Source organism: Pezoporus occidentalis, unplaced genomic scaffold, assembly GCF_034315485.1.
Source record: "Pezoporus occidentalis ecotype Australia unplaced genomic scaffold, CSIRO_AGI_Poc_V1 ctg28, whole genome shotgun sequence".
Classification (NCBI taxonomy): Eukaryota; Metazoa; Chordata; class Aves; order Psittaciformes; family Psittacidae; genus Pezoporus; species Pezoporus occidentalis.
Window position 1 is genome coordinate 497726 of NW_026914718.1, and position 21479 is coordinate 519204.

The 21479-nt window shown below is 40.4% G+C and overlaps 1 protein-coding gene across 3 annotated transcripts in view; it reads left to right on the top strand.

Moving 5' to 3' along the window:
• Positions 1-21479, top strand: part of TNS3 (tensin 3) — a 197475-nt gene that overhangs the window by 96329 nt on the left and 79667 nt on the right. For all 3 annotated transcript variants that reach the window (XM_062625324.1, XM_062625326.1, XM_062625325.1), the window contains exons 6-12: positions 2310-2351; positions 10589-10641; positions 11427-11598; positions 14356-14406; positions 15634-15756; positions 17240-17304; positions 20807-20890. In XM_062625324.1, the coding sequence (XP_062481308.1) occupies positions 2310-2351; positions 10589-10641; positions 11427-11598; positions 14356-14406; positions 15634-15756; positions 17240-17304; positions 20807-20890 (590 nt within the window). The remainder of the gene's footprint in view (positions 1-2309; positions 2352-10588; positions 10642-11426; positions 11599-14355; positions 14407-15633; positions 15757-17239; positions 17305-20806; positions 20891-21479) is intronic.

Consider the following 21479-nt stretch of genomic DNA (forward strand, 5'->3'; position numbering starts at 1 on the left):
CCAGTTTCATTTTAAGTGGGACCTCAGTGCTGGAAGACAGAAGATTGTTAACTTGGGTTAATCAGGTGTGACCTCCAAATTCCCTGGAGGATGGTGACAGTGACTAGGCTGGATTAGGAAGTGACATATGCAACGATTTTGCATCTGCCAGGGATGATTTTGGTTTCCGGCTTAAATCAGCAAAAGCTTTGCTGGAAAATTGCACCAAGTGGGTTTGATTTGTAAATGGATTTCTGTGACTAATGACTAATTTGTTTCCTTTTTCTTCTTTCAAGCAGTACAATGGAAATCTTGTGGCTAACTAGGAAAATACCAGACTCTGTTATTTACAGGGTCTTTTTGGATGTAGGAAGTAGAGAAGACTTTAGCTCACAGGACACACGAGATGCGTACAAAGCATTACACACATACAGCAAGCATGACGTGGTGGAGGTAGAGGGCACACCAAGTCTGCCAGACCTCCCCATTGGTGTGGTCTTTCCTGCCTCCTTCCTTCAGTCTCACCAGAGCAGTTCTGCCAGGGAATGCTGCAGGCTGCAGCTGCCTGTGTCATGAGCGGGCCTGCACATCATGGGAAGGGAAAGGCAACAGGGCTGTGCTATTCTCCAGTTTGTTTGCAAAGGGTGGAAATAGCCAGTGGAGGCTTACATTTGCCTCTTCAGTTCCTGCTTTGTCACCATGCAGAACCATAGTGCCATGTCTCCTTGTGAGGAAATCTGTAAGCTGTGAAGAAACCTTTGTGGAGATGTTTCTCCAATTCTGGTTCATACAGCTTTCCTGAACTGACGAGGAAGCAGAAATACCTTCAAACTTTTTCTTTTTAAAACTACCTCCTTTTTTTTTTTCCTTCCTTTCCTTTTTTTCCAGCTTCATCAACCAGTAATACCTCTACTTTTCTTGATTTGCGATAGGAAAAGTGGTGATGGGTTCACATTTAAACAGGGGAAGTTCAGGTTAGATATAAGGAAGAAGTTCAGGTTAGATATAAGGAAGAAGTTCTTTACTGTGAGGGTGGTGAGGTGCCGGCACAGGGTGCCCAGGGAAGCTGTGGCTGCCCCATCCCTGCCAGTGTTCAAAGCCAGGTTGGATGGACTTGGAGCAGCCTGGTTTAGTGTGAGGGGTTGGAACTGGATGATCTTTAGGTTCTTTCCAACCCAAATAATTCTGTGATTCTATGCAAGATTTTCCAGATTGTGAAATGATTTTGCATCCCGCAGGCCAAAGATGCAGATGGTTTGTTAGCCGTAACGATAACACTGGTTACTACAGCTGCAATGTAGCTTGCTCCGGTTTAGCTTTAATGCTTTCTGAACAAAACCTTCTTGATTTTTGCACAGAACTTGAACTTGTCTTTTGAAGCAGTATTTTTATGCAGCTGAACACGAAGCATTGCTCTGTACACAGTGGGCTTTGCAGACTTGTGGAGTGGGGAACACTGAATTTTGGTGCAGTCTTACCTGACCTACAGCACTGATTTAGTTCTGGTGTCATTTAGTTTTCTCATTTTGAGTGTTTTTCAAGGTTAAATACTTCTGTTATTTTCTATTATTTTTTATTATTTTATTTATAATGATTTTCTGTTTTCTATTATATTACCATTATTATACCAAATGGTAAAATCCTTAATTTAGGATATTTTTCTCTTGTGAAATGCCAGATCTTAACTTCATTGAGGTCTTCAGCAAACATTTTGAGCAGGTATTTTCACCTGGTTTTAACACTCAACTTCCCCATTACATTACCTTGATTTCATACTGATTGTAGTTACAAGTAAAAAACATGTACTAATGTCAGGTTGTACTCCTGATGGTGTGTTGGATTTTTGTAGTAATGGGTTGGCTTATTTCTTTTAAAAGGTTTATTTTAAACCTCCTTAGATACAATTTAGCATATTTTAAAGCCTTGAACAGAGACTTTTCATGTTGCTTAAAGAAAATCCTGGGCAGTTCACTTGATCAGTACCTACACAAGTGTCTGTTTTACATGTAAAAGTATAAAATTAGAGATTGGGCAAAAATACAAAAGGGAATACACGGTTAGCACACACATCTCCATGTATACTGTAATGGGGAGAAAGCTCCCTTAGTGGCTGCATGCTGGCTTACAATACCTGAATACGCAGGCTGATCATACAAAATCATTTTTTCTGTGTCTCTTTGAAACGTAGTTTGGTCATTAATACTGTAGAATGTAGAAAGCATTCAGAAGTACTTGTTTGTTGTATGTGTATTTTAGGAGATTTATTAGAGAATATGCTTGAGCTACCTGGAAAATTAAAGTAATTTTTGTTAACTTGTCTCCTTTTGCAGACTAATAACTCTGAGGCTGTTAAAAATCATGTAACCAGAACTGTAAGTAATTCCGTTTTCTTTCTCTGTCTTTCCTTTCCTTGCCCTGATGTATTCTCCTGTTCGTGGCTGCTTATTTTTAGTCCGTCTTCACAAAGCATTCATTGCTAGCAGTTTCAAAGCACTCACTCTGGTTTCTGTACTGTGTGAAGTTAGCCTTTGATTAGTGGGGGGCTTGCTGCTGGGTTTATCCAGGAACAATGAAATGAACTCTCTGTTCCTTATTTCTAAATCAAGCATGGGAGAAGTGAAATATTAAAATGTTCATAGGCTCATTGTATTCACAGGAGTTGAAAAAAAAACAAGAGGGCTCTTTTTCCAGCAGGAAAGATATTAGTCTTTGTATTGTGGTCAATATACAGTCAGTCTTTCAGCCTTTACTTGTTCAAGTTACTGTGCTAGGTTATTGACAAAACAAATTAAATGCCCTTTCCCAAACCTGTGTCATTATTCCTGTATTACTGCTGCTACAAGCACTAATAAATACATTTGTTGAAGTGCAGTAGGACCCAGTCTTGCAAGTGATGTAGAAATTTCTGCAAATGGAAGTATTGCACATGTTCAGTACTGCTGCTTGGGATGGGCTGCGCATCGGTTGGTGGGTGGTGAGCAATTGTAGTGTGCATCATTTGTCTGTCTTGGATCTTACTCCTCTCTTTTTGTTATCTCTCTTTTCATTATTTCAATTATTATTACTATGATTTTTTTATATAATGTTTTACTTTATTGCAATAAACTGTTTTTATCTCAACCCGTGGGTTTTTCCTTTTTCCACAGTTGTGGTGGGGAGTGAGTGAGCAAGAGGTTGCCTGGTACTTACTTGCCAGCTGGAGTTAAACCATGACAATCAGAGTTGCCAGGTTTCTTTGATTTTTAACTAAATCATGGGAAATGCCTGTAGATAACTATCTGTTAGTAGGCAACTGTGAGGCAGGTATTTGGTTCCCCACTGTAAAGATGAAGTTAGCTTTGAAAAGGGGGCAGGATAGACTTGCAGCATGTATATGATCTTTACCAGCTCATTGTTCAATTCAAGAACAGTGCTGTGTATTGCAGTAAATGAGCATCTATTTCATAGTGTTAGTCTTGTGCATGTTGCATTTGTTTTGTGTATCATCTGTGTTTCAGTGCTGCTAGTGCCATTCAGTGTAGGGTGTGAAGAGTTCTGATCCTTCAGTACCCGCACAGGCAGGAGACCTTCACAGAGATTGCATTTGTATTAGCAGCATAGTTTCTTTACCTGGGGTGCAACTGAGGTCTTCTCTGTGGTTGGATCCATGCTCTTATTCACATTGTTCCAGTAAAATTATTTCTAAATTCATGGAATCCCATGAATTGGGAACTGGTTTGGGCAGGAAGGGACCTTAAAACTCATCCAGTTCCAACCGCATGCCATGGGCAGGGACACCTTCCACTAGGCCAGGTTGCTCCAAGCCCTGTCCAGCCTGGCCTTGAGCACTTCCAGGGATGGAGCAGCCACAGTTTCTCTGGGCAACCTGTGCCAGTGCCTCAGCACCCTCACAGGGAAGATTTTTTTCTAATGCTTAATCTCAGTCCCCCCTCTGTCAATGTAAAGCCATTCCCCCTTGTCCTGTCACTACATGCCTTAAGTCTCCCTAAAACCTTTTCTTCTTCAGGCTGAACAATCCCAGATCTCTCATCCTGTCTTCACAGGAGAGGTGCTCCAGCCCTCAGAGCATCTTTGTGCCCTCCTCTGGACAATCTTGAGCAGGTTCTCCATTTAATTCTGACCCATACGCTCTCAGTCAGCTCCTCATCCATCCCCAGGCAGAGCTCTGCACACTCCAGCTGGTCACTGACATAGAGGTGACACCCCAGCCTGTCCTTAATGAAGAGCCTATCTTCAGGAAGTAGACTATCAAAAAGCTTCTTTAATATCGAGACCAGCTAACATGTCTAGTGACAAGATTATTTCTTCCTTCACTCTTCCTTAACTAGACAAATTAACTAAAAAAGAGTCCCAATAGAGCAAACTTCAGATTTATCTGCATGTGAATAATTCGTTTTGACAGCTGCTTCTAGAGTAACAAATGTGAATCAAAATAATGAGATACACTGTGAGGAAAATAATTGCAGATCATTTTCTATTGTTAGTTGGAAGTTTATAGCTTCTTTGTGTTACATCTGAATACTTCAGAGTGCTTTCTATTTGTACTGGTTGCTTTTTATACAAGCCAAGCCATACGTGTCTGCGATTTTTCTGTACATGTATAGCTCATGCCGAGCCATTTCGAAGGCAGCCTTAATGACAAGCAGTTTTTTTTCAGCTGTGCCTTTTGTCCTCTTCTGTTTTTCACTGGTTGTTATTTGAGTATTAGCAGGTTTCCTGAAAGTTTTGGTGCCTACTTCCCATGGAGTAGCAAAGGGTGACAGGGATGAGCATCAGGAGTTCATTTAGAAAGAGAAGAAAGCACCCACCTGAAACCCAGACGTAGGAGCACCTATTCCTGTTTGGAAAAGAGGTGTAAAGTTGCAAGGCTGGGTGATTCTTAAGAAAGTGCTGTTTCCAATCATGGGGCTAGATGCAGCCCTTGCATCTGTAAAATTGTATAAGAAGTAAAACATCAACTGTGCCCCATTCTCACTTGAATAGGGACTTTACATGCATTCAGTATTCTCTCCTGAAGAGCTCTTAGCATTTGCATCTGGGTCAGGGCAATCCCAGGCACAGCTGGGATTGCCCAACACAGGTTGGCTGTGGGGGTGTTGGTTGATGAGAAACTGAACGTGAGTGTGCACTTGAGCCCAGAAACTAGCCATGTGCTGGGCTGCATCAAAAGCAGCATGAGTAGCAGATTGAGGAAGGTGATCCTGCCCTTCTCCTCTGCTCTCCTGAGACCCCACTTGCAGCACTGTGTGCAGTTCTGGTGTCCTCAACATAAGGACATGGAGCTATTGGAGCAAGTCCAGAGGAGGCCCTGAGGATGCTCAGGGACTGGAGCACCACCCATATGGAGACAGACTGAGAACATTGGGGCTGTTCAGCCTGGAGAAGAGAAGCTTCCAGTGTCTGAAGGGGGCTACAGGGTTGCTGGAGAGGGACTGTAGTGATAGAACAGTAAAGAACGTCTTCCTCCTATCTAACCTGAGCTTCCTCTGTTTCAGTGTGAACCCATCATCCCTTATCCTGTCACTGCAGTCCCTGATGATTCTGGTTTCCTGCCCCACTTAGCTCCTTGTTGCCCTGACAGATTGGTAGATAGAACTCTACAACCAAGTGCCCAACCATCTTGATAAAGATGTCCTACAGTCAGCTCTTTTACGGGAGCCTGGCCTGCCTTGGCTATGTATTATAGGGAAGAACTTTGGGAGCAGCTTTGTCAGCAACTAAGAGTCAGGATAGTTTTTGGCAGGGGGAGAGCAAGCTGGGATTTGTAACTTTTGCTACTTGCAAGGGGCATGTCTGTCTGGACTGTTGCTCTTACACTACACAGGGGAACAGTTCATTATTTTTATGGAACACAGTATACAGAACAAAACTACAATGTTTAGCCAAACAAACAGATGTTTGCAGTAGAAATGTTGATAAATCACTTCTGCAGAATCAACTCCAGAAAAGATATTTTTATTTTCATTAATCTTTTAATATTTACTGCAGGAATAGACACAGAATAGCATAGAGACATTTGTATTCACAAGGCATGAATCTTTTTCTACATTAGGAATCATTCTAAAGCCAGAGGCCAAAAGATTATGCAAATCTTGGTTCTCATCCAAGACATCCAAACATGTGTTTCACTGTAGCTTCTAAAAGCCACTACTGTGTCAGTAGGAATTAGGATGGTGGAGCAGCCCAGTGATCAGTGTAGTCCATTGTCCTGTCTTTTCTGTAGTGCCCTGGAGCAGATAGAACTGTTCCACTATGCCTTAGAATAAGTTAGAGAATTTCTTATAATTCCTGCCCATGGCTTGGGTACTGAAAAACCATCAAAAATGTTAAAATGGATTCATGTTTCCTGCTGAGCAGTGTTTCTATTCATGGTCTTATTTGTGACTCCTTGAACAGCAAACAGTTGTGTGGAAAAAAACCTCATAAGCTAATTAAAAGCTGTGTAAAATGCATGTAATTTTATGGCAGGTTTTCTAATCGCATTTTCTGATAATTATATCCACATTAGAAATAGACACAAATAAAATAGTTATATCCCAAGCAGATCCATGTCATCCTTTCAGAATATATTCTGAAACCGTTAAGTCACAGATTACTCAGTGATTTACATTTCAGATATTTGTAGGTTCTACTTATTGATACTTACACTTGTTAATCTTCCCATTCAAGAAGCAGACCAGGAAAGATATAGATGAGCTGCATGAATGCATGTCAGATCCTGAATGGTGAGTTTTCAGTAGTACTGTTCCTTGGAGGAGCAGATAGCTGATGTACAGCTGCCTCAGCTGTTTAAAAAACCCTCATCCTTGAAACCAGTAGTTCTTAAATTCTGCTGAGATAGCTTTTAAGCAGATATTGGATTATATTATAATTCAATAGCCTTGGGAAAGGCTAGTGAATGATTCTGCATTTGGCTTCCTTAGCCTGCCTTTGATTCTAGTCTCAAAATGAATTGTTATCCCACCTGCTATTTCTAAGCACATGTGTGGCCTACATTTCTAGTTTTACTTTGGGTTTGGAAACTAGCAGTTTTACAGAGTAAGGTTTTGATTGTTTCCCAGAGCTGTCATATAAAAGGTAGGAAAATCAGTGTACTGACAAAACGTGAATGAATTTATCTGGTGCAAAACTCATCTCCCTTCACCCTTTGTCCCTTCATGATCTTTCTGGTTTCTGAAGCTCTACTGCAAAAGACCTCAGCCTATGGAGTAAGCCTACTAGTTGTAACCCAGCTTCCCTTATTCAGTTCTCAGAAAGGTTGAGGACAATTGTCATGCTGAGAGATTTTAATTATTTTTTTACTTGCTGTTCCTCATTTCTTTCCTTGAGAGGCAGCTTTTTAGCATAGATGAGGGGATGCACACTTAGCAGAGGTTATTTCTTATTCCTTCTGTTTCTGGACTAGTGCAGAAGGTGCCTTAATGCCATCTCAGTGCATGTGAGATGGCCTCTACTATACCTGTGTCGTGTTTTTGCTCTGAAGCTGTGGAGGGACTGGAAGAGAGATTGTAAGGGTGTGCGGCGCAGCCTGGGACAGTATGAACTTGCTATTTGAGGCAGACCAGGTAATCCATAAACAAGTTCACTCTCTTTGGTGTCAGAGGTAGGTGAATTAAAGAAGTCCTGGACTCTGGGATGGTCCCGTCTGAGGATGGGTTTTGATGAAGCTGGGGTAGCAGTCTCTGAATGTGGCCAGGGCTAGATGCCCAAGCCAAAGCTGCTAGAAGAAACAGTAAGGAGGACGTCAAAGAATGAGTTGCACAGCTTGGTTATTCCCTGGAAAAGGGCAATGATGCAGTATGTTGGATGCAGTGGATTTGCTCCTTAGTACTGTTTTGTGGCTGGAGGGAAGACAGATGTCTATGGAGAAGCAATTGCTTCCCCCTGCTGGCTTTCATACCACAACTACAGCTAAATTTGTCTGACCAAAAAGACTCTTGTTTACATTTGTTTACAGAGGGATAACTTTTACGTGTTATTGTTTGAGATTTATCTGTTTGAGTTATAAAAAAATCCTTAAAACTGAACGAATGGGAGAATGGGAGGCGTTTTCTTTCTTCAGAACTCTGCTTCTAAAGTGGCTGGTTATGCTGTAGAGAAGTATGGGGACAGAACTGTGGGAAGAAACTCAAGGAAGAGTTATCTCAGGGTAGCCTGTCCTAATGGCAACAAGTTAAGCACTAGTTACATCTGTCCTAATTACAGCTTCAGGTTTTTAACCCAGTGGAGTTGAACACCCCACTTTGAGCCATTATTTTTCATTCCCCTTCATCTTTTCTACTGCTGTTGGTTGACAGGGAATTAAAATCCCATCCAGTTTTGCAAGATTTTCAGTGTAATTGTCCTTTCTGGGAGATGCCAGCGGGTGGTTTGCCTTTATGGGTGGTTTGCCCTGTGCCATTGAATCCTGTGCTTGGTGAAACCCATATTCTGCTGGCAGGTGTGTATGATGGTACAGAATTAAATCTGAATTCAGTCAGAGTCTGGCTCACAGATTGCCTCTTGTGGGAAATGCTGTAACAGCTTATTCTTGTATTTGACAACACATTGTAGACGTGTGTGCATGTATGGTGGGTGTTTCATCAAACCTTGAAAAACCTTATTTCAGTAGCCATTCTGCCTCTGTAGTGAGCCATTTATCCTTTTGGATTTTTCTAAGTATTTTAGCTCTGAGGGGAAGGGTTGGTGGTGTGGCCACTGACAGCTAACAAATAGTAAAGAGAAATAAAAAGAATGTATCACTGAAATAAAAAGAATGTATCACTATCTACAACATAATTATTTAACAGAATGAATGTATCACTATCTGCAATATAATTAAGCCATGGAAAGACCAGGAAGTGATTGTAAAGCAGAGGACATGCAGAAAAACAGAGTTGTGTCTTGACTGCTTGTCCATTTGCCAAGTCACTGACTGTAGGCAGTGTGTAATGTACAAGGTCATCTTGACCTGATGAGGCGTTAAATAAAATTGAGTGGTTTGGTGTGCCGTAGATAGGCAGTGGAGAGTTTTGTAGTCTGAATCTGTGTCTTTTGAAGACGATAGAAGGCTTATGTTGATTTTGGGGGTTATTCAGAATTTGTATAAAAGCATACCCATAATGACAGACTGAGGAGTATTGCAGCTAGTTGAGCCCATGCAGTGAAACATGGTAGATCTCAGTAGCAGGGCTTTTTGCTGCTAGTGGTTTGTGTTATGTTATTGTTCATATACTTACACACTGCATGCTACTAGGTTATGTGTTGTGCTAGCTTATGTGCTACAACACTGTGCAACAGGGAATGATTTTATCACTTAGTGGCTTCCTCTAATAAGGAAATAAGTGCCTGATTATTCAGGTTACATGGAGGTTTAGTCATGAATGTGATTAATAAATGGTGGAATCCTTAAGTTATGAATACATCTGTGTGACCAAAAGAGACCAAGGGAGTGAAGGGAGAGGCATGTTCCATCAACTGCTTTCTAGCTATAAAAGCAAACCAAAACATGCTAAAAGCTTTGTTTTGAATTTCTATTCTGAGTTACTTACTTGGTTAGGCACCCACAGTGTGTTACCTACAGCCTTTAAAATCCTGAGAAAAGATTGAGTAAAAAGAAGCTGAAAATACCATGAAGGTTCCTCACAGTCTGTTATCTAAGTAAAGACAGGAACTAGCGGAACTGGGGCCAACACCTACGTGGAGGTGCACCTTATGCTTTGAAATTTGCCAGAACAGCCTATTTCTGGAATCTAGATAAGCTTTTCTGTGTGTTTTTCTGTATAGTAAGTATAACTTCAAGGGTAGGAAGATGAGTGAATACTCCTTCTCTTCTGGAGTTATTGATGCATAAATTGAACTTCTGACTTTCTGTATGGAAAGATGTATCTAAATGTAAAGTAAATATTTTTATTTACTATTAGTATAGTAATAGCTGTCTTACTCTAGAAACCTCTCATGGAAGGAAGGGGTACTGCCCCCTCCAGATGTCTCTCTTTCTCTACATAGAGCTTGGGTGACTGTCACACTGAAGCTTAATTCTGAGACAGCTAAATTTAAGTGAGAAAAATTCTATTGCTAAGGTTCATAGGGGAGCACATTTTGACACTTTTTAACGCATAGTTACTGAACAAATGAAGCTACAAAAGATACAAACTAAATTCTCATAAAGCAAAATCATTGCAGCTCGGGCTTCTGTTCAAACTCCCAGGACTCTGATACAGGAATAAATTGAGTTCATTTTTCAGTATTGAAATAACAGTATCACTTGTGAGGAACTTAATTCTGCAGGTTTATAGAGAAATTCAAGCCCCATCTTCTCTGAAGTCCATTGAATGTTTTCTCTAACCTTAAGGCAGTTACCAAGAGCATAAAAGACCAACAGCCCTTCTCTGGCAGTACTGAGTTGGAAAAGGTAGTAGTGAGTCTGTATGAAGAGTTGGACATTAACCTGGCCATACTGACAGTGTTTGCAGCCAAACTATAAGGCAGTGATCCTTTCTTATCCTGTTGCTCCTAAAGTTTTACACAGTATGGACATAACAAATGAGAAAAAAAGGTAGGAACATAGATTGACATCAGTGGTGGCAAGGAAGGTACTAGATTGACTGCTCTGCTTTCTTTGTTCCAGAATTCCAGCAGCGCTTCGAAGAGCTCCTCTTTCAGTTGTGACAAAGGATCACGGCAAGTATTTCTTTCCTATTTTGTGTAGTACCGTCACATAGTGCTGTGGTGGGTTTAGGTTTTGTTACTTGTGGTTATAATTTCTGCGAGTTCAGTCTTCTGCAAGACATGTCCTGCTCTGCACAGACCATTTTTACAATCCCTCTCTGAGAAAACAACTGGGCCTATTTGCTGAGCTTACTTTTAACTTAATGACTGTAATCCTCTGATTATTAAGAAGAACAAGGTAAGGTGCCTGCTTGTGCCCTCAGCCTGTAAAGGAAGTTCAGCAGTATCTGTAGACTAACCTGTGAGAATAACTGCATTACACTGGTGTCTGTTGCATTTTGGAGACTGGTTTTGGATTCATTTTGGTGTTACTCAGAGCAGATTTCAAGATGGTATCTTCAGTGTTTTACAGGTCACTGGTGAAACTACCTATTTTTAAGCATTTGTACAGACATTAGGTACCTGTATGTTTTCTGTGTAACTTCTGAATCTGTTGCACTAGTGTTAGTCAAAGTTGCTTGTATTCATTGTACTCCTTTCTTACATTATTGATTGCAGAGATTTGTTCACTATAGTTTTGATGCAAAGAACTCTGATGTTTGGCTAACTCTTCTTGTGTGCTGAACCCAGTAATTTGAGCTCTGTAGCATTTAGTAAGTTGCAATTGTAATGAAAATGTTGGAAACATCACATCAGATGCTTGACTGTATGAGTCCAAGTGGGAGTGCCTTCCATTAATAAGCTATGTTTGTTCTTGGCTGCTTTGCTGTAAACTGACACATCCAATTTCTTCACAGAAGTGCAGACTTTGATCACATTATGGAGGAGGGCTATGAACTTGACCTCACTTACATCACAGAACGGATCATCTCTGTCTCCTTCCCTGCTAGCTGTTCTGAGGAAACTTACCTCCACAATCTGCAAGATGTAACCCGGATGCTCAAATCCAAACACGGTGATAACTACTTGGTATGTGTAGGATCAGTCATTTGCGACACATCTTATGTCTTGCAGGAAGACCACTTGTAGGTCCACGTGTATCATTATAAACTAGAAGTCAGTAATCTAAAACCTCTTTGGTCCACCTTTTTTTATAGCTGTGCAAGCAAGAGTAAGATTTTCAGTAGGGTGTTAAGATGTTAGGCAAGGACAGATCGAAGGAGGTGATCCTGCCCCTCTGCTCTGCTCTTGTGAGACCCCACTTGCAGCACTGTGTGCAGCTCTGATGTCCTCAACATAAGAAGGACATGGAGCTGTTGGAGCAAGTCCAGAGGAGGCCACAAGGATGAGCAGGGGCTGGAGCACCTCCCATATGAAGGCAGGCTGGGAATATTGGGGATGTTCAGCCTGGAGAAGAGAAGCTATGTGGAGACCTCAGAACAGCTTCCAGTGTCTGAGTGGGGCTACAGGGATGTTGGACTCTTCATCAGGGACTGTAACGACAGGACAAGGGTGATGGGTTCAAACTGAAACAGGGGAAGTTCAGGTTAGATATGAGGCAGAAGTTCTTCCCTGTGAGGGTGCTGAGGTGCTGGCATAGAGTGCCCAGAGAAGCTGTGGCTGCCCCATCCCTGGCAGTGTTCAAAGCCAGGCTGGACAGAACCTTGGGTGACATATCTAGTGTGAGGTATCCCTGTCCATGGCAGGGTTTTGGAACTGGATGATCTTAAGGTCCTTTCCAACCTTAACTCTTCTCGATTCTATGATTAAAAGCACTTTTTTGCTGGTGGCACTGCAGTCTCTGTTGTGGAAGCACATAGTCAAATGCTGTAGAATAATTGCACTGACCGTTTTCATTGTTCAAAGCATGCTTTTAAAAGAACAAACCCTGAAACGTGGAGCAGCCAGCTACATGCGGGTCCTCAGCTTTGTATCTGATAGTCTCTCACCATCATGTCTTGGCTGTCTCTACCATATATAGTGAAACAACATATAAAAGCAGGGATGCTGTTTGCGTGTTCTGTCCAGGTCTTTCTCATTAACTTGATTTAGATGCATTTTTCCCCTCTCCTTGGTTTTCTGTAGGAAGTTGTAAGCAAATCTATAATGAGCTCCATATGCAGAGTATCTTGGATTTTAAATGACCCAAACTGTTCATCTTCTGTCCTGTTTCTCACTAGTGCATCTAAACCCTATGGCATGTATTGTCTCAGCTTGTGCTATGAAGGTGAATTTAAAACAGGACCAGTATTTTTTTTCTTCTGCTGGCTTAGAGTGAACTAAGAAATGTTTAAACTGTGAAAATAGAATAAAGCATGTGTAAGCTGTTACAGTCAAATCCATGCTTCAGGAGCATAAACTTGACTCACAGTGGAAATTAGTTTCTGGAGAGATGCCACCTAATGGTTTAAACACATTATCTTTTGCTCACAAAGTGAGGTGTCATAGGTGCATTATGAGCCAGCTCTTGTCCTGAAGATGCACTTGTAGTGTGGTCTGGTGGCCTCAGCATGCCACCTTCTTGCCATTGCCTTCCTGTCCATCAGGCACTGGTAGCTTGTAAGGTACAAGATAGTAAGTTTGAAGATGATCTGGATGTAAGCCTTTTACTGGTTGAAACTCAGCTCTACTAAGTGGCCTTCTCTGTGCAACAGCAGTGTTTTTGTATCTGTGAAATAAGTTTGTAGCCTCAGTTCAGTTAAATCTTACTAAATAGCTGTTTGTATTACAAAAATCTGATCTATTATAAGTCTTGTTTAGGGTGTCCTCTGTCTAAGCAGGATTGCAGTCTGATTCTCTTGCAGAGTTTGGATGTGTTGGTTTTGGGTTTATTTTAGTTTAGTTCTATTTATTTACTTGTATTCTAATGAGCACTTCGGAAATTGGCTGGCTTGGTCAAAAGGAAGTTTGATGCTGTCTGCTGCAAGTATGTTTCTACAACTTTGCAAGATAACCTTTGCAAACCACAGCGACGTTGTAGATCCAGAGAGCTCATTTTAAACTCTTTTGATTCTCATGTTTCAAAGATGCCTTCAGTCTGCTCCAGATGCACACGTATAACAGAAAAAAACCCAAACCAAACCCTAATACCCAGTCTAAACCTCCCCTGGTGCCACTTGAGGCTGTTCCCTCTCATAGAATCATATCATAGAATGGTTTGTTAGTGATTGCTGTTTTAAAGCTCTTCTTAATGAGTCAAATATACTTGTATACTTCTTCCTTTTTGTTAATTTAGCAGTCTCTCTTTTTAACTGTTCCTTATTAAGCACTAGGTGTATGTTAACTTCCTGCCTAATGGTTTAACAGCAGAGTTGGAAGATCTCACAGGCTGAGCTATAGTTAAATAGCTATGCCATATCTTCCCTGTGAAGTTCTGACAGACCAATATCTTCTTGCCAGGCACTTCAATTCAGACATTTAAGACTGTACCACCCTCCCCCACCATTCTTTGTTGATTCTTTTGCCATGCAGTTATTTTCAGGGTGCCCAGATCTCTCATAGCTCTGACTCAATTAAAGCCATGTGAAATAAATAAAATATAGCAAAAGGCTAATTATCCTTTTTCAACATGTGCATCTAGTTTCATCTTGTAATAACTGAACACCTAAAATACATTTTCTAGCGCTGCTTGACTTCAAATGTTAATTCAGTTTAGTAAAACAGTGGCAAACCTGAAGTCTTATGAGCATAGTTTCTTGTAACCATGATGTGTTTCAAATACAGCTGTTTACTACAGTAGTTCTGAAGTCTTGATGGCTGATGCTTTTTCTCTTTCTTTCTAAACAGGTGTTAAACCTCTCTGAAAAGAGATATGACCTTGCCAAGCTTAACCCAAAGGTATTGCTTGTCTTCTATAACGTCTCTTTCTAGTGTTAAATACAGCTGAAATAGCCTCATAAGCCCTAAAGCTGTGCAAGCATTGGTACACAGATTGAGAGAACAACTTTTGGAAGATGATAAAAACACACCCACTTGCATCTCTCTTTATTTTCTCCCAAGTTCTTGTTTTGTGTCTGTTAGGCCTGTGCGTTATAATACTGTTCCTGTTGTTCCCTTAGGCTTTGCACACAGGACCTGAAGCCTGTTATGGCTACTGAAAAATTTCTATTGAGTGATACAAATTTTACTCCAAGTATACTTTTTGTATACTCCAAGTTTTACTCTTTGTGCAGTTACAGGATACTAGGGTTTATATACTGTAATGTACAGTCTCATAGCTGAAGCTAGTGAGCTCAGTTCAAAGATAGACTTCCCTTTTATATCATCACTTCATAGTTGCTTCTCTGCACCATAGAGACATAAGGAATGTCAGAATTATGTCTGCCTTTTGTTCTTCCTTATCAATTATTGTATTTGTTGTAAAAAGTGATATGCAGTTACTCTTCAGCAGCTATCATAAGGCCAGAGTAGCACAGATGTCTGTTTATAGCAGTAGATTTCCAGGGATATGAAATACCTGAGAAAAATATTAAAAGAACTCTCAATTTTGACCTTTTGAATGCTTTGTTGATCATGAAGAATTTAAGTTGTTCATGGTTACAGCCTTTGTTTGGGTTAAGTATGTATATAATAACAACAGGTTGAGTAAACAGTATTATATAGTGACTAAGGTTGAATGTTAAATATAAACAGAACTTTAAGATGTCAAATCTATTGCACTCGAAGGGAATACATCTCAAATTAAAAACAATCCCAAAACACTGGACCAGGCCAGTTAACATTCTTTTGTTCTAATTTTGACTTTCTGAGTATTCTACTGTTATAAAATACTTGAATTTCTAAATGAAAATTCATCTAAGAAATCAAGATCTTCAGGAATGTCACTTGTGAGTGGTTGGTGGGTTTAGGGAGGAGTTGCTTGTTTATTTTTACACAAGTACTGGTATCTTAAATCACCTTCCTCCCCTGAAGAGACCTGGAAGCATGTTTATTTACATCGTGGCATTTGAATGGGGTTCAGATAAATGTGGAGTCTCTTGACCATCATAATTATTTGAAGCCAGATCTTAATATGTAGTATTAGGATCAAGGTGTCTCTTGTGACTTTTACTTGTTTAATTGCAGATTATGGATGTGGGATGGCCTGATCTCCATGCTCCACCTCTCGACAAGGTGTGCACCATCTGCAAGGCCATGGAGTCATGGCTGAACAATGATCCTCAGCATGTGGTCGTGATCCATTGCAGAGTAAGTGAGCTTTGTGTGTGCACATCACATATCAGTTTGGATTCGTTTTCAAAAACCTTGTCCTTAATTCTTATTTAAAAAAAAAACAAACAAAAAGTTTGATCTGTTTTCAGTGTTGGGAACACAGAATCAATCTTTATTTGATTCAAATGGGCTTTAATCCACTGACCTTGCATGTTATGATAACTGAGGTTCTAGCACTGCCTCTTCTGTGAGTGTATATAGAAGCTTGAAGTTATTTTGAGCTCAGCAGCAACCTCTTCAGAAGCTCTTCATGTTCTGTGACATTCATGGATTTTGCTGTGGGATAAGGATAGGCAACAGATCATCTCTTTAGACTGTTGTGTGGTTATAGGAAGTGGGGGCATCAAGTACCTCCTGGATACTTCTGACAGGTTTTAACTGTCAGCATCATTGCAGTGCCTTATAGCAAAGCTGCCACTGTGCGCTGTTACTTCTTCTCCTTACTTGCTCACAATGAAGAGAAATAAAGAAAGCCTTAATTAAGTACAGAAAAGTAAATTCAGAACTGAGTTGGTAGATATGCTGGTGACACTTGACGAAAATCTGTCTCTGTATGATTGGCAGATGTCACTCTAAACAGAATGAAGGTGATAATGAGGTCTAAACCTCCCTTCAGGTCAGGTTGTTTAGTCCCCACTCCTGAATTGCAGACAGAATGCCGTGATTGTATTAAACTGTTGAATTCTTTCCGGTTGCAGGACTGCAGCCAGGAGAATGGCCCATACATGGGGCAAAAGGGGGCAAAGTATTCCTGGGTATTCTGTATACAGATTGGTAGTGCGTATTGTTGATTAATGCCTTTTGGTAATGACTATCAAGTTTCCGACCATGAAGATAGATACAGCTACTTATATGGGCTGAGAGACTGGAACTGTTTTCAAATCTGTGGGAATTACTGCTTGGTGAATTCTACTGAATTTATGTCATGTACTTTATTTAACAAGATTTGTAATGTTTTTTAAATTATCCATAGAAAAACAGTTGTGTTAAATCTCAGGTGCAGGGAAGGTAAAAATGCCCAAACTTGTTGGAAACTCATATGCTTTCCAAAACAGGTACTTTACAGCATTTTATGCCAGAAATTGCAACGTTGTCTAGACTTGCTGTGAATGATCTCTGGAAAAAAAGTAATATAAAATTAGAAGAGTTGAACTAATGTTTCTACTACTGGTCAAGTTTATTTTTCTTGTATAACTAATTTCCTCTCAGTCAATAACACTTGACAGGTACACACATAGAAATCCTACTTAGTGGTTTCTATGTCACTTGGCAGCAAGCTTGCATAGAAAAACAAGCTGCTGCCCATCACTGCCACCTTTCTGATTACACAGGAGATGCATGAGCAAAAGGGTTCTCTGAATATTCTCTCTTGAAGTTTGGTTAGTATGGGTCTTAAATGAAATAAAGCCCGTTAATGTAAGAAGTTAATTAAGCTATCATTCCCTTCTTCTTCCTACAGGGAGGGAAAGGAAGGATAGGCGTAGTCATATCGTCATATATGCACTTCACCAATGTTTCTGCAAGGTAAGTTGTGAATAATGCATATTGTGTATTTTATACAATTAAGGAAATGCCAGAAAAAGATGGCTCTTAACTTTAGCACTGTTTTTGTGCTTACTGGTTGTCAGTTGAGGGTTGTCAGGTTTTCTTAGAGTCCTGGAGCATGTATTAAAAGAGGCCATTTTTAAGACAGAGCTTTCTTGTGGTCCTGCTTTCAGCAGCAGATTGGACTAGGTAATACCCTAAGGTCTCTTCTAATCTGTGATATTTAGTGATTCTGCAGGAAAATTCTCTAAATGATGAATGAAGAAATGTGCAAGAAACCATTTTTATACAATGGTGTCATGGTTTACCCAGCTGGTAATTCAGTACCACGCGGCTGTTCGCTCTCCCCCCTGCCCCGCTTCCTCCCCCCACTCCCAGAGAGATGGGGAGGAGAATTGGAAGAATGTAACTCCCAGGGGTTGAGATAAGAACAGTCCAGTTACTAAGGTATAACACAAACCACTGCTGCTACTACCAATAATAATAATGATAAGGGAAATAACAAGGGAAGAATACAACCGCTCACCACCCGCCAACTGATACCCAGTCCGACTGAGCAGTGATCTAGCCCTTCCAGGTAACTGCCCCCAGTTTCTATACTGCGCATGACATGCTGTGGTATGGAATACCCCTTTGGTCAGTTTGGGTCAGGTGTCCTGTCTCTGCTTCCTCCCGGCTTTCCCTACTCCCTGGCAGAACATGAGACTCAGAAAGTCCTTGGTCAGACTAAACATTACTGAGCAGCAACTAAAACCATCGGTGTTATCAGTGCTGTTCCCAGGCTGAAAGTCAAAACCACAGTACTGCACCAGCTACTAAGAAGGAGAAAAATGACTGCTGCTGCTGAACCCAGGACAAATGGTATTCAGCAGTCATTCTACTGAGCCCACCTATTAGCCACATCCATGAAGTTGCCTCTTTTGAATCAGTGAGAAGCTATTCCTAAAGTACTTAAGGAAAACTGAAGTTACTAGCATATGGAATCAGTATTTGAGTAGAGAATTCCTAGACATTGATCAAAGTGCAAAATGCAGTTTAAGAAGTAATCTAGCCTTTATCTTGCAGTCAGTTTAAACAACAGGTGTCTGGTTACTTGGTTTTAATTGTTTCTTTTAGAGTGCTCAACTTATGAAATGACAGTTGACAATTTATGTCAACAAAGATAAAATTTGATCAATGGTCTTAAAAGGATGAAATGTTTTTTGTTTGGGGGGTTTATTTGGTTTTTAATAAAACTGTTTTCCTTTGGACTCGTTTATACGTCCATCTATAAATATATTAAAAATGCACTCTAGAGGCCATGGTTAAATCACTTCTTCTGTGTTCACACTCCAGCCTGTCAGTAATATATTTGATCTGATACTGTAGTCAGTGAAGTCCTGAATCACTGCAGGCTGATGGCAAGTTACTCCTGGATTTTAGTAAAACCAGCATCTTGGGAAATAACCTGGGTTCACTCTGGTAACCTGATCCAGAGGTAATTGTAGACTCAGAAATTCAGTGTTTTATACACACCAATATGTGCTGAAAACATAAACACGTACATCTTCAAGTGGTAGTTGGGACTGTGGTTGCCACACATTTATAATATTAGGTTGAGAAGTATTGGGAATAACAAAATCTGTCAAGTGTGGATAATACAGTACTCTCTTGGTATCTCAGTTTTGCAATATTTTATGAGCCTTAATAGTGATACCTGGCTATAAATACTTTTTATATAGAGCAACACCTGGATGTGATTGTAAAGCCCAGCATTGAAACATGTTGGTTTTTACCCCAAACAAATTCAGGATTCCTGCAGTGAGGTTGCAAGGGAGGGGTGAGTTTGGAAGCCCTCCTTTAAGTTTCAGGGTATTTGTCAACTCCTTTCCAAACCCTAACTTTTCTAGTAGGAATGGAGCTGGGAATGTTTCCCAGCTAGGATTTGTGTATCGCTAGCATTATCCAAATGGGACACAGCACCCTCAGAGAAGCAGAAATTACTGCAGTTTGAGGGTGCCAGCTACTGTGTCAGAAACAGTACTCAGAAGACTGCAAATATTCACACCAAATAAAGTCCCTAGTTATCTGCATGATTGTGCCAAAAAGTCTGGGCTTAGGGAAAAAAAACCTTATGATGCAACCCCCTTTTGGTTAGATGTTCTAAATACCTGATTTTCTCATTTAGTAAGGAATAATGTGCTGTCAAATTTAAGGAGGGCAAGCAGAGAGCTCTTTGTGTAATAGCTGGTAAACTGCTTTAACAAGTAAATCACTTGGAGTCTTTGATCAGTTACAAGCGGGTTGCCAAGATTCTGGGTGGTGGTGTAGGTGAAGGTGTATGATGGATTGGGTGAAGAAGAGAGTTTTTGGGTCAAGGATATTCTCAAGCACGCACTATGTAATCTTTATCACCCATGAAGAAAAGGTGTGACTTTACAGCCTGATCCACCACCCTGTCAAGACAATCTGTAACTTCAGATTAAGTTTTGGAAAAGGTATCAATTCCATTTTTAGCCTGATAAGCAAATGTACAATTTGTGCAGTTCTTTTCCTCTGAACTCATTGAAGTTGAATTAGGTATGGAATTTAACATTCCAGATTTCAGAGACTAATCATTTTGAAACTTGTGCTGCTTTTTAATGTCCTCACGTTAATTAATTAACACTGTCACCTGCGTATGTTAGGAGACACATTGGTTTTTATCTGGTGTAGATACAGCACGATCAGCATAGCATGTTTCTTGGCGTATGTGGTTAAGAGCAGCCTTTCTGAGTTTTGGCACTTTTGATTCTTTTTCCATACTCTCTTGCTGCCTTCCACACAGATGCAGAAGCCCCTCATGAGAGCCATTCCAAACAGAGAATGGAAGAAAATGTAGTTTTCTGAATATCTTGCTCCTTAATTGTGCGTTTGAAGAGTTTGTGGGTGTCTGATGCAAAAGATGGATATTTTGATTTAAATATTCTCTCCCTTCGTGGCTTACGGTACACAAAACAAAGACTGAATGAATTATTTGACTGCTTAAATGATCCTCTAGCCTGGCATCCTTTGCACCTCATGTACTACAGTCAGAGCTAGGCAGTAGTTTCCATCCCTATAAAATTGCTGCTTCTTTTTCACAAAGAGAACAGATCTCTTTCACAGAGAGAACTCCCCAGTGCACTCACAGGCAAGTATCCTTCTTTTGCAGCTTGAGCTGCTTGGCTTTGCTGAAGTTTACTGCATTATGACTTTAACATATTCACATTGGAAATACACGATCCAGTTAATAGAATAAGGGAGTAGGTGCTTTGTCTCAGGAAGGAAACTGCCTTAAGGTGTGGAATAAGAGGTGTCAGTGGAAAAATCATTCTTGTCTGACCTGTGCCAGAGCGGTCACTTAGGTGTTTCTTTCTTTTTCCTTACTTTTCTTCCCAAATATTTTGGCATATTTCAAGTTGTAACCTACTGAATTTCTCCAAACTGGAATAACATGGCATTTGTGTCTCTGTTTTGACAGTGCTGATCAGGCTCTAGACAGATTTGCTATGAAGAAGTTCTTTGATGATAAAGTTTCAGCTTTAATGCAGCCATCCCAAAGAAGGTATTTAAATGCTTTCTGTTTTATACTAATAAGAAATGTAATCCCCACATTTTGCCCCTCTCTCCCTTACTCTCTTCCCTTCTGTTTGAAGGCTATTTCCACAAGATCCTCCAGTGATTCCTGAACTCCCATCACTTTGTCTTGTATTAATATTTCTTCCTAGATTGATAACTCCTTCAGTTCCCACACTTAACCCAAGATAGATAAGTCTTTTTATACCACGCTATTATCTACATGTGTTCTTACTGCATTGTTTGCTAACAAAAAGAGATGTCACAGTATATTTCTTGATTGCTCCAGGACTCCTTTTTCTGTGGCACAAATGATGTGTATGGATTCGGTACTGATTTGTGTGCAGTGAAGATTTTATTACCATGTGTTTGGATGACCTGCAGATTATACATCTGCCCCATGTCCATGCTAGTGAATGTTTGTCAAAGCATGTATTATTCATTCTGTCTATCTGGATGTCTTAGCTTTTCAGTGTGTCTGCATGAATAAGGTTAAATTAGGTCTCAAAGTGAGCAGATTGGGAAGTGAATAGTTCTGGCATTCACAACTTACCTCATTTTGGCAAGAGACTGTTGGA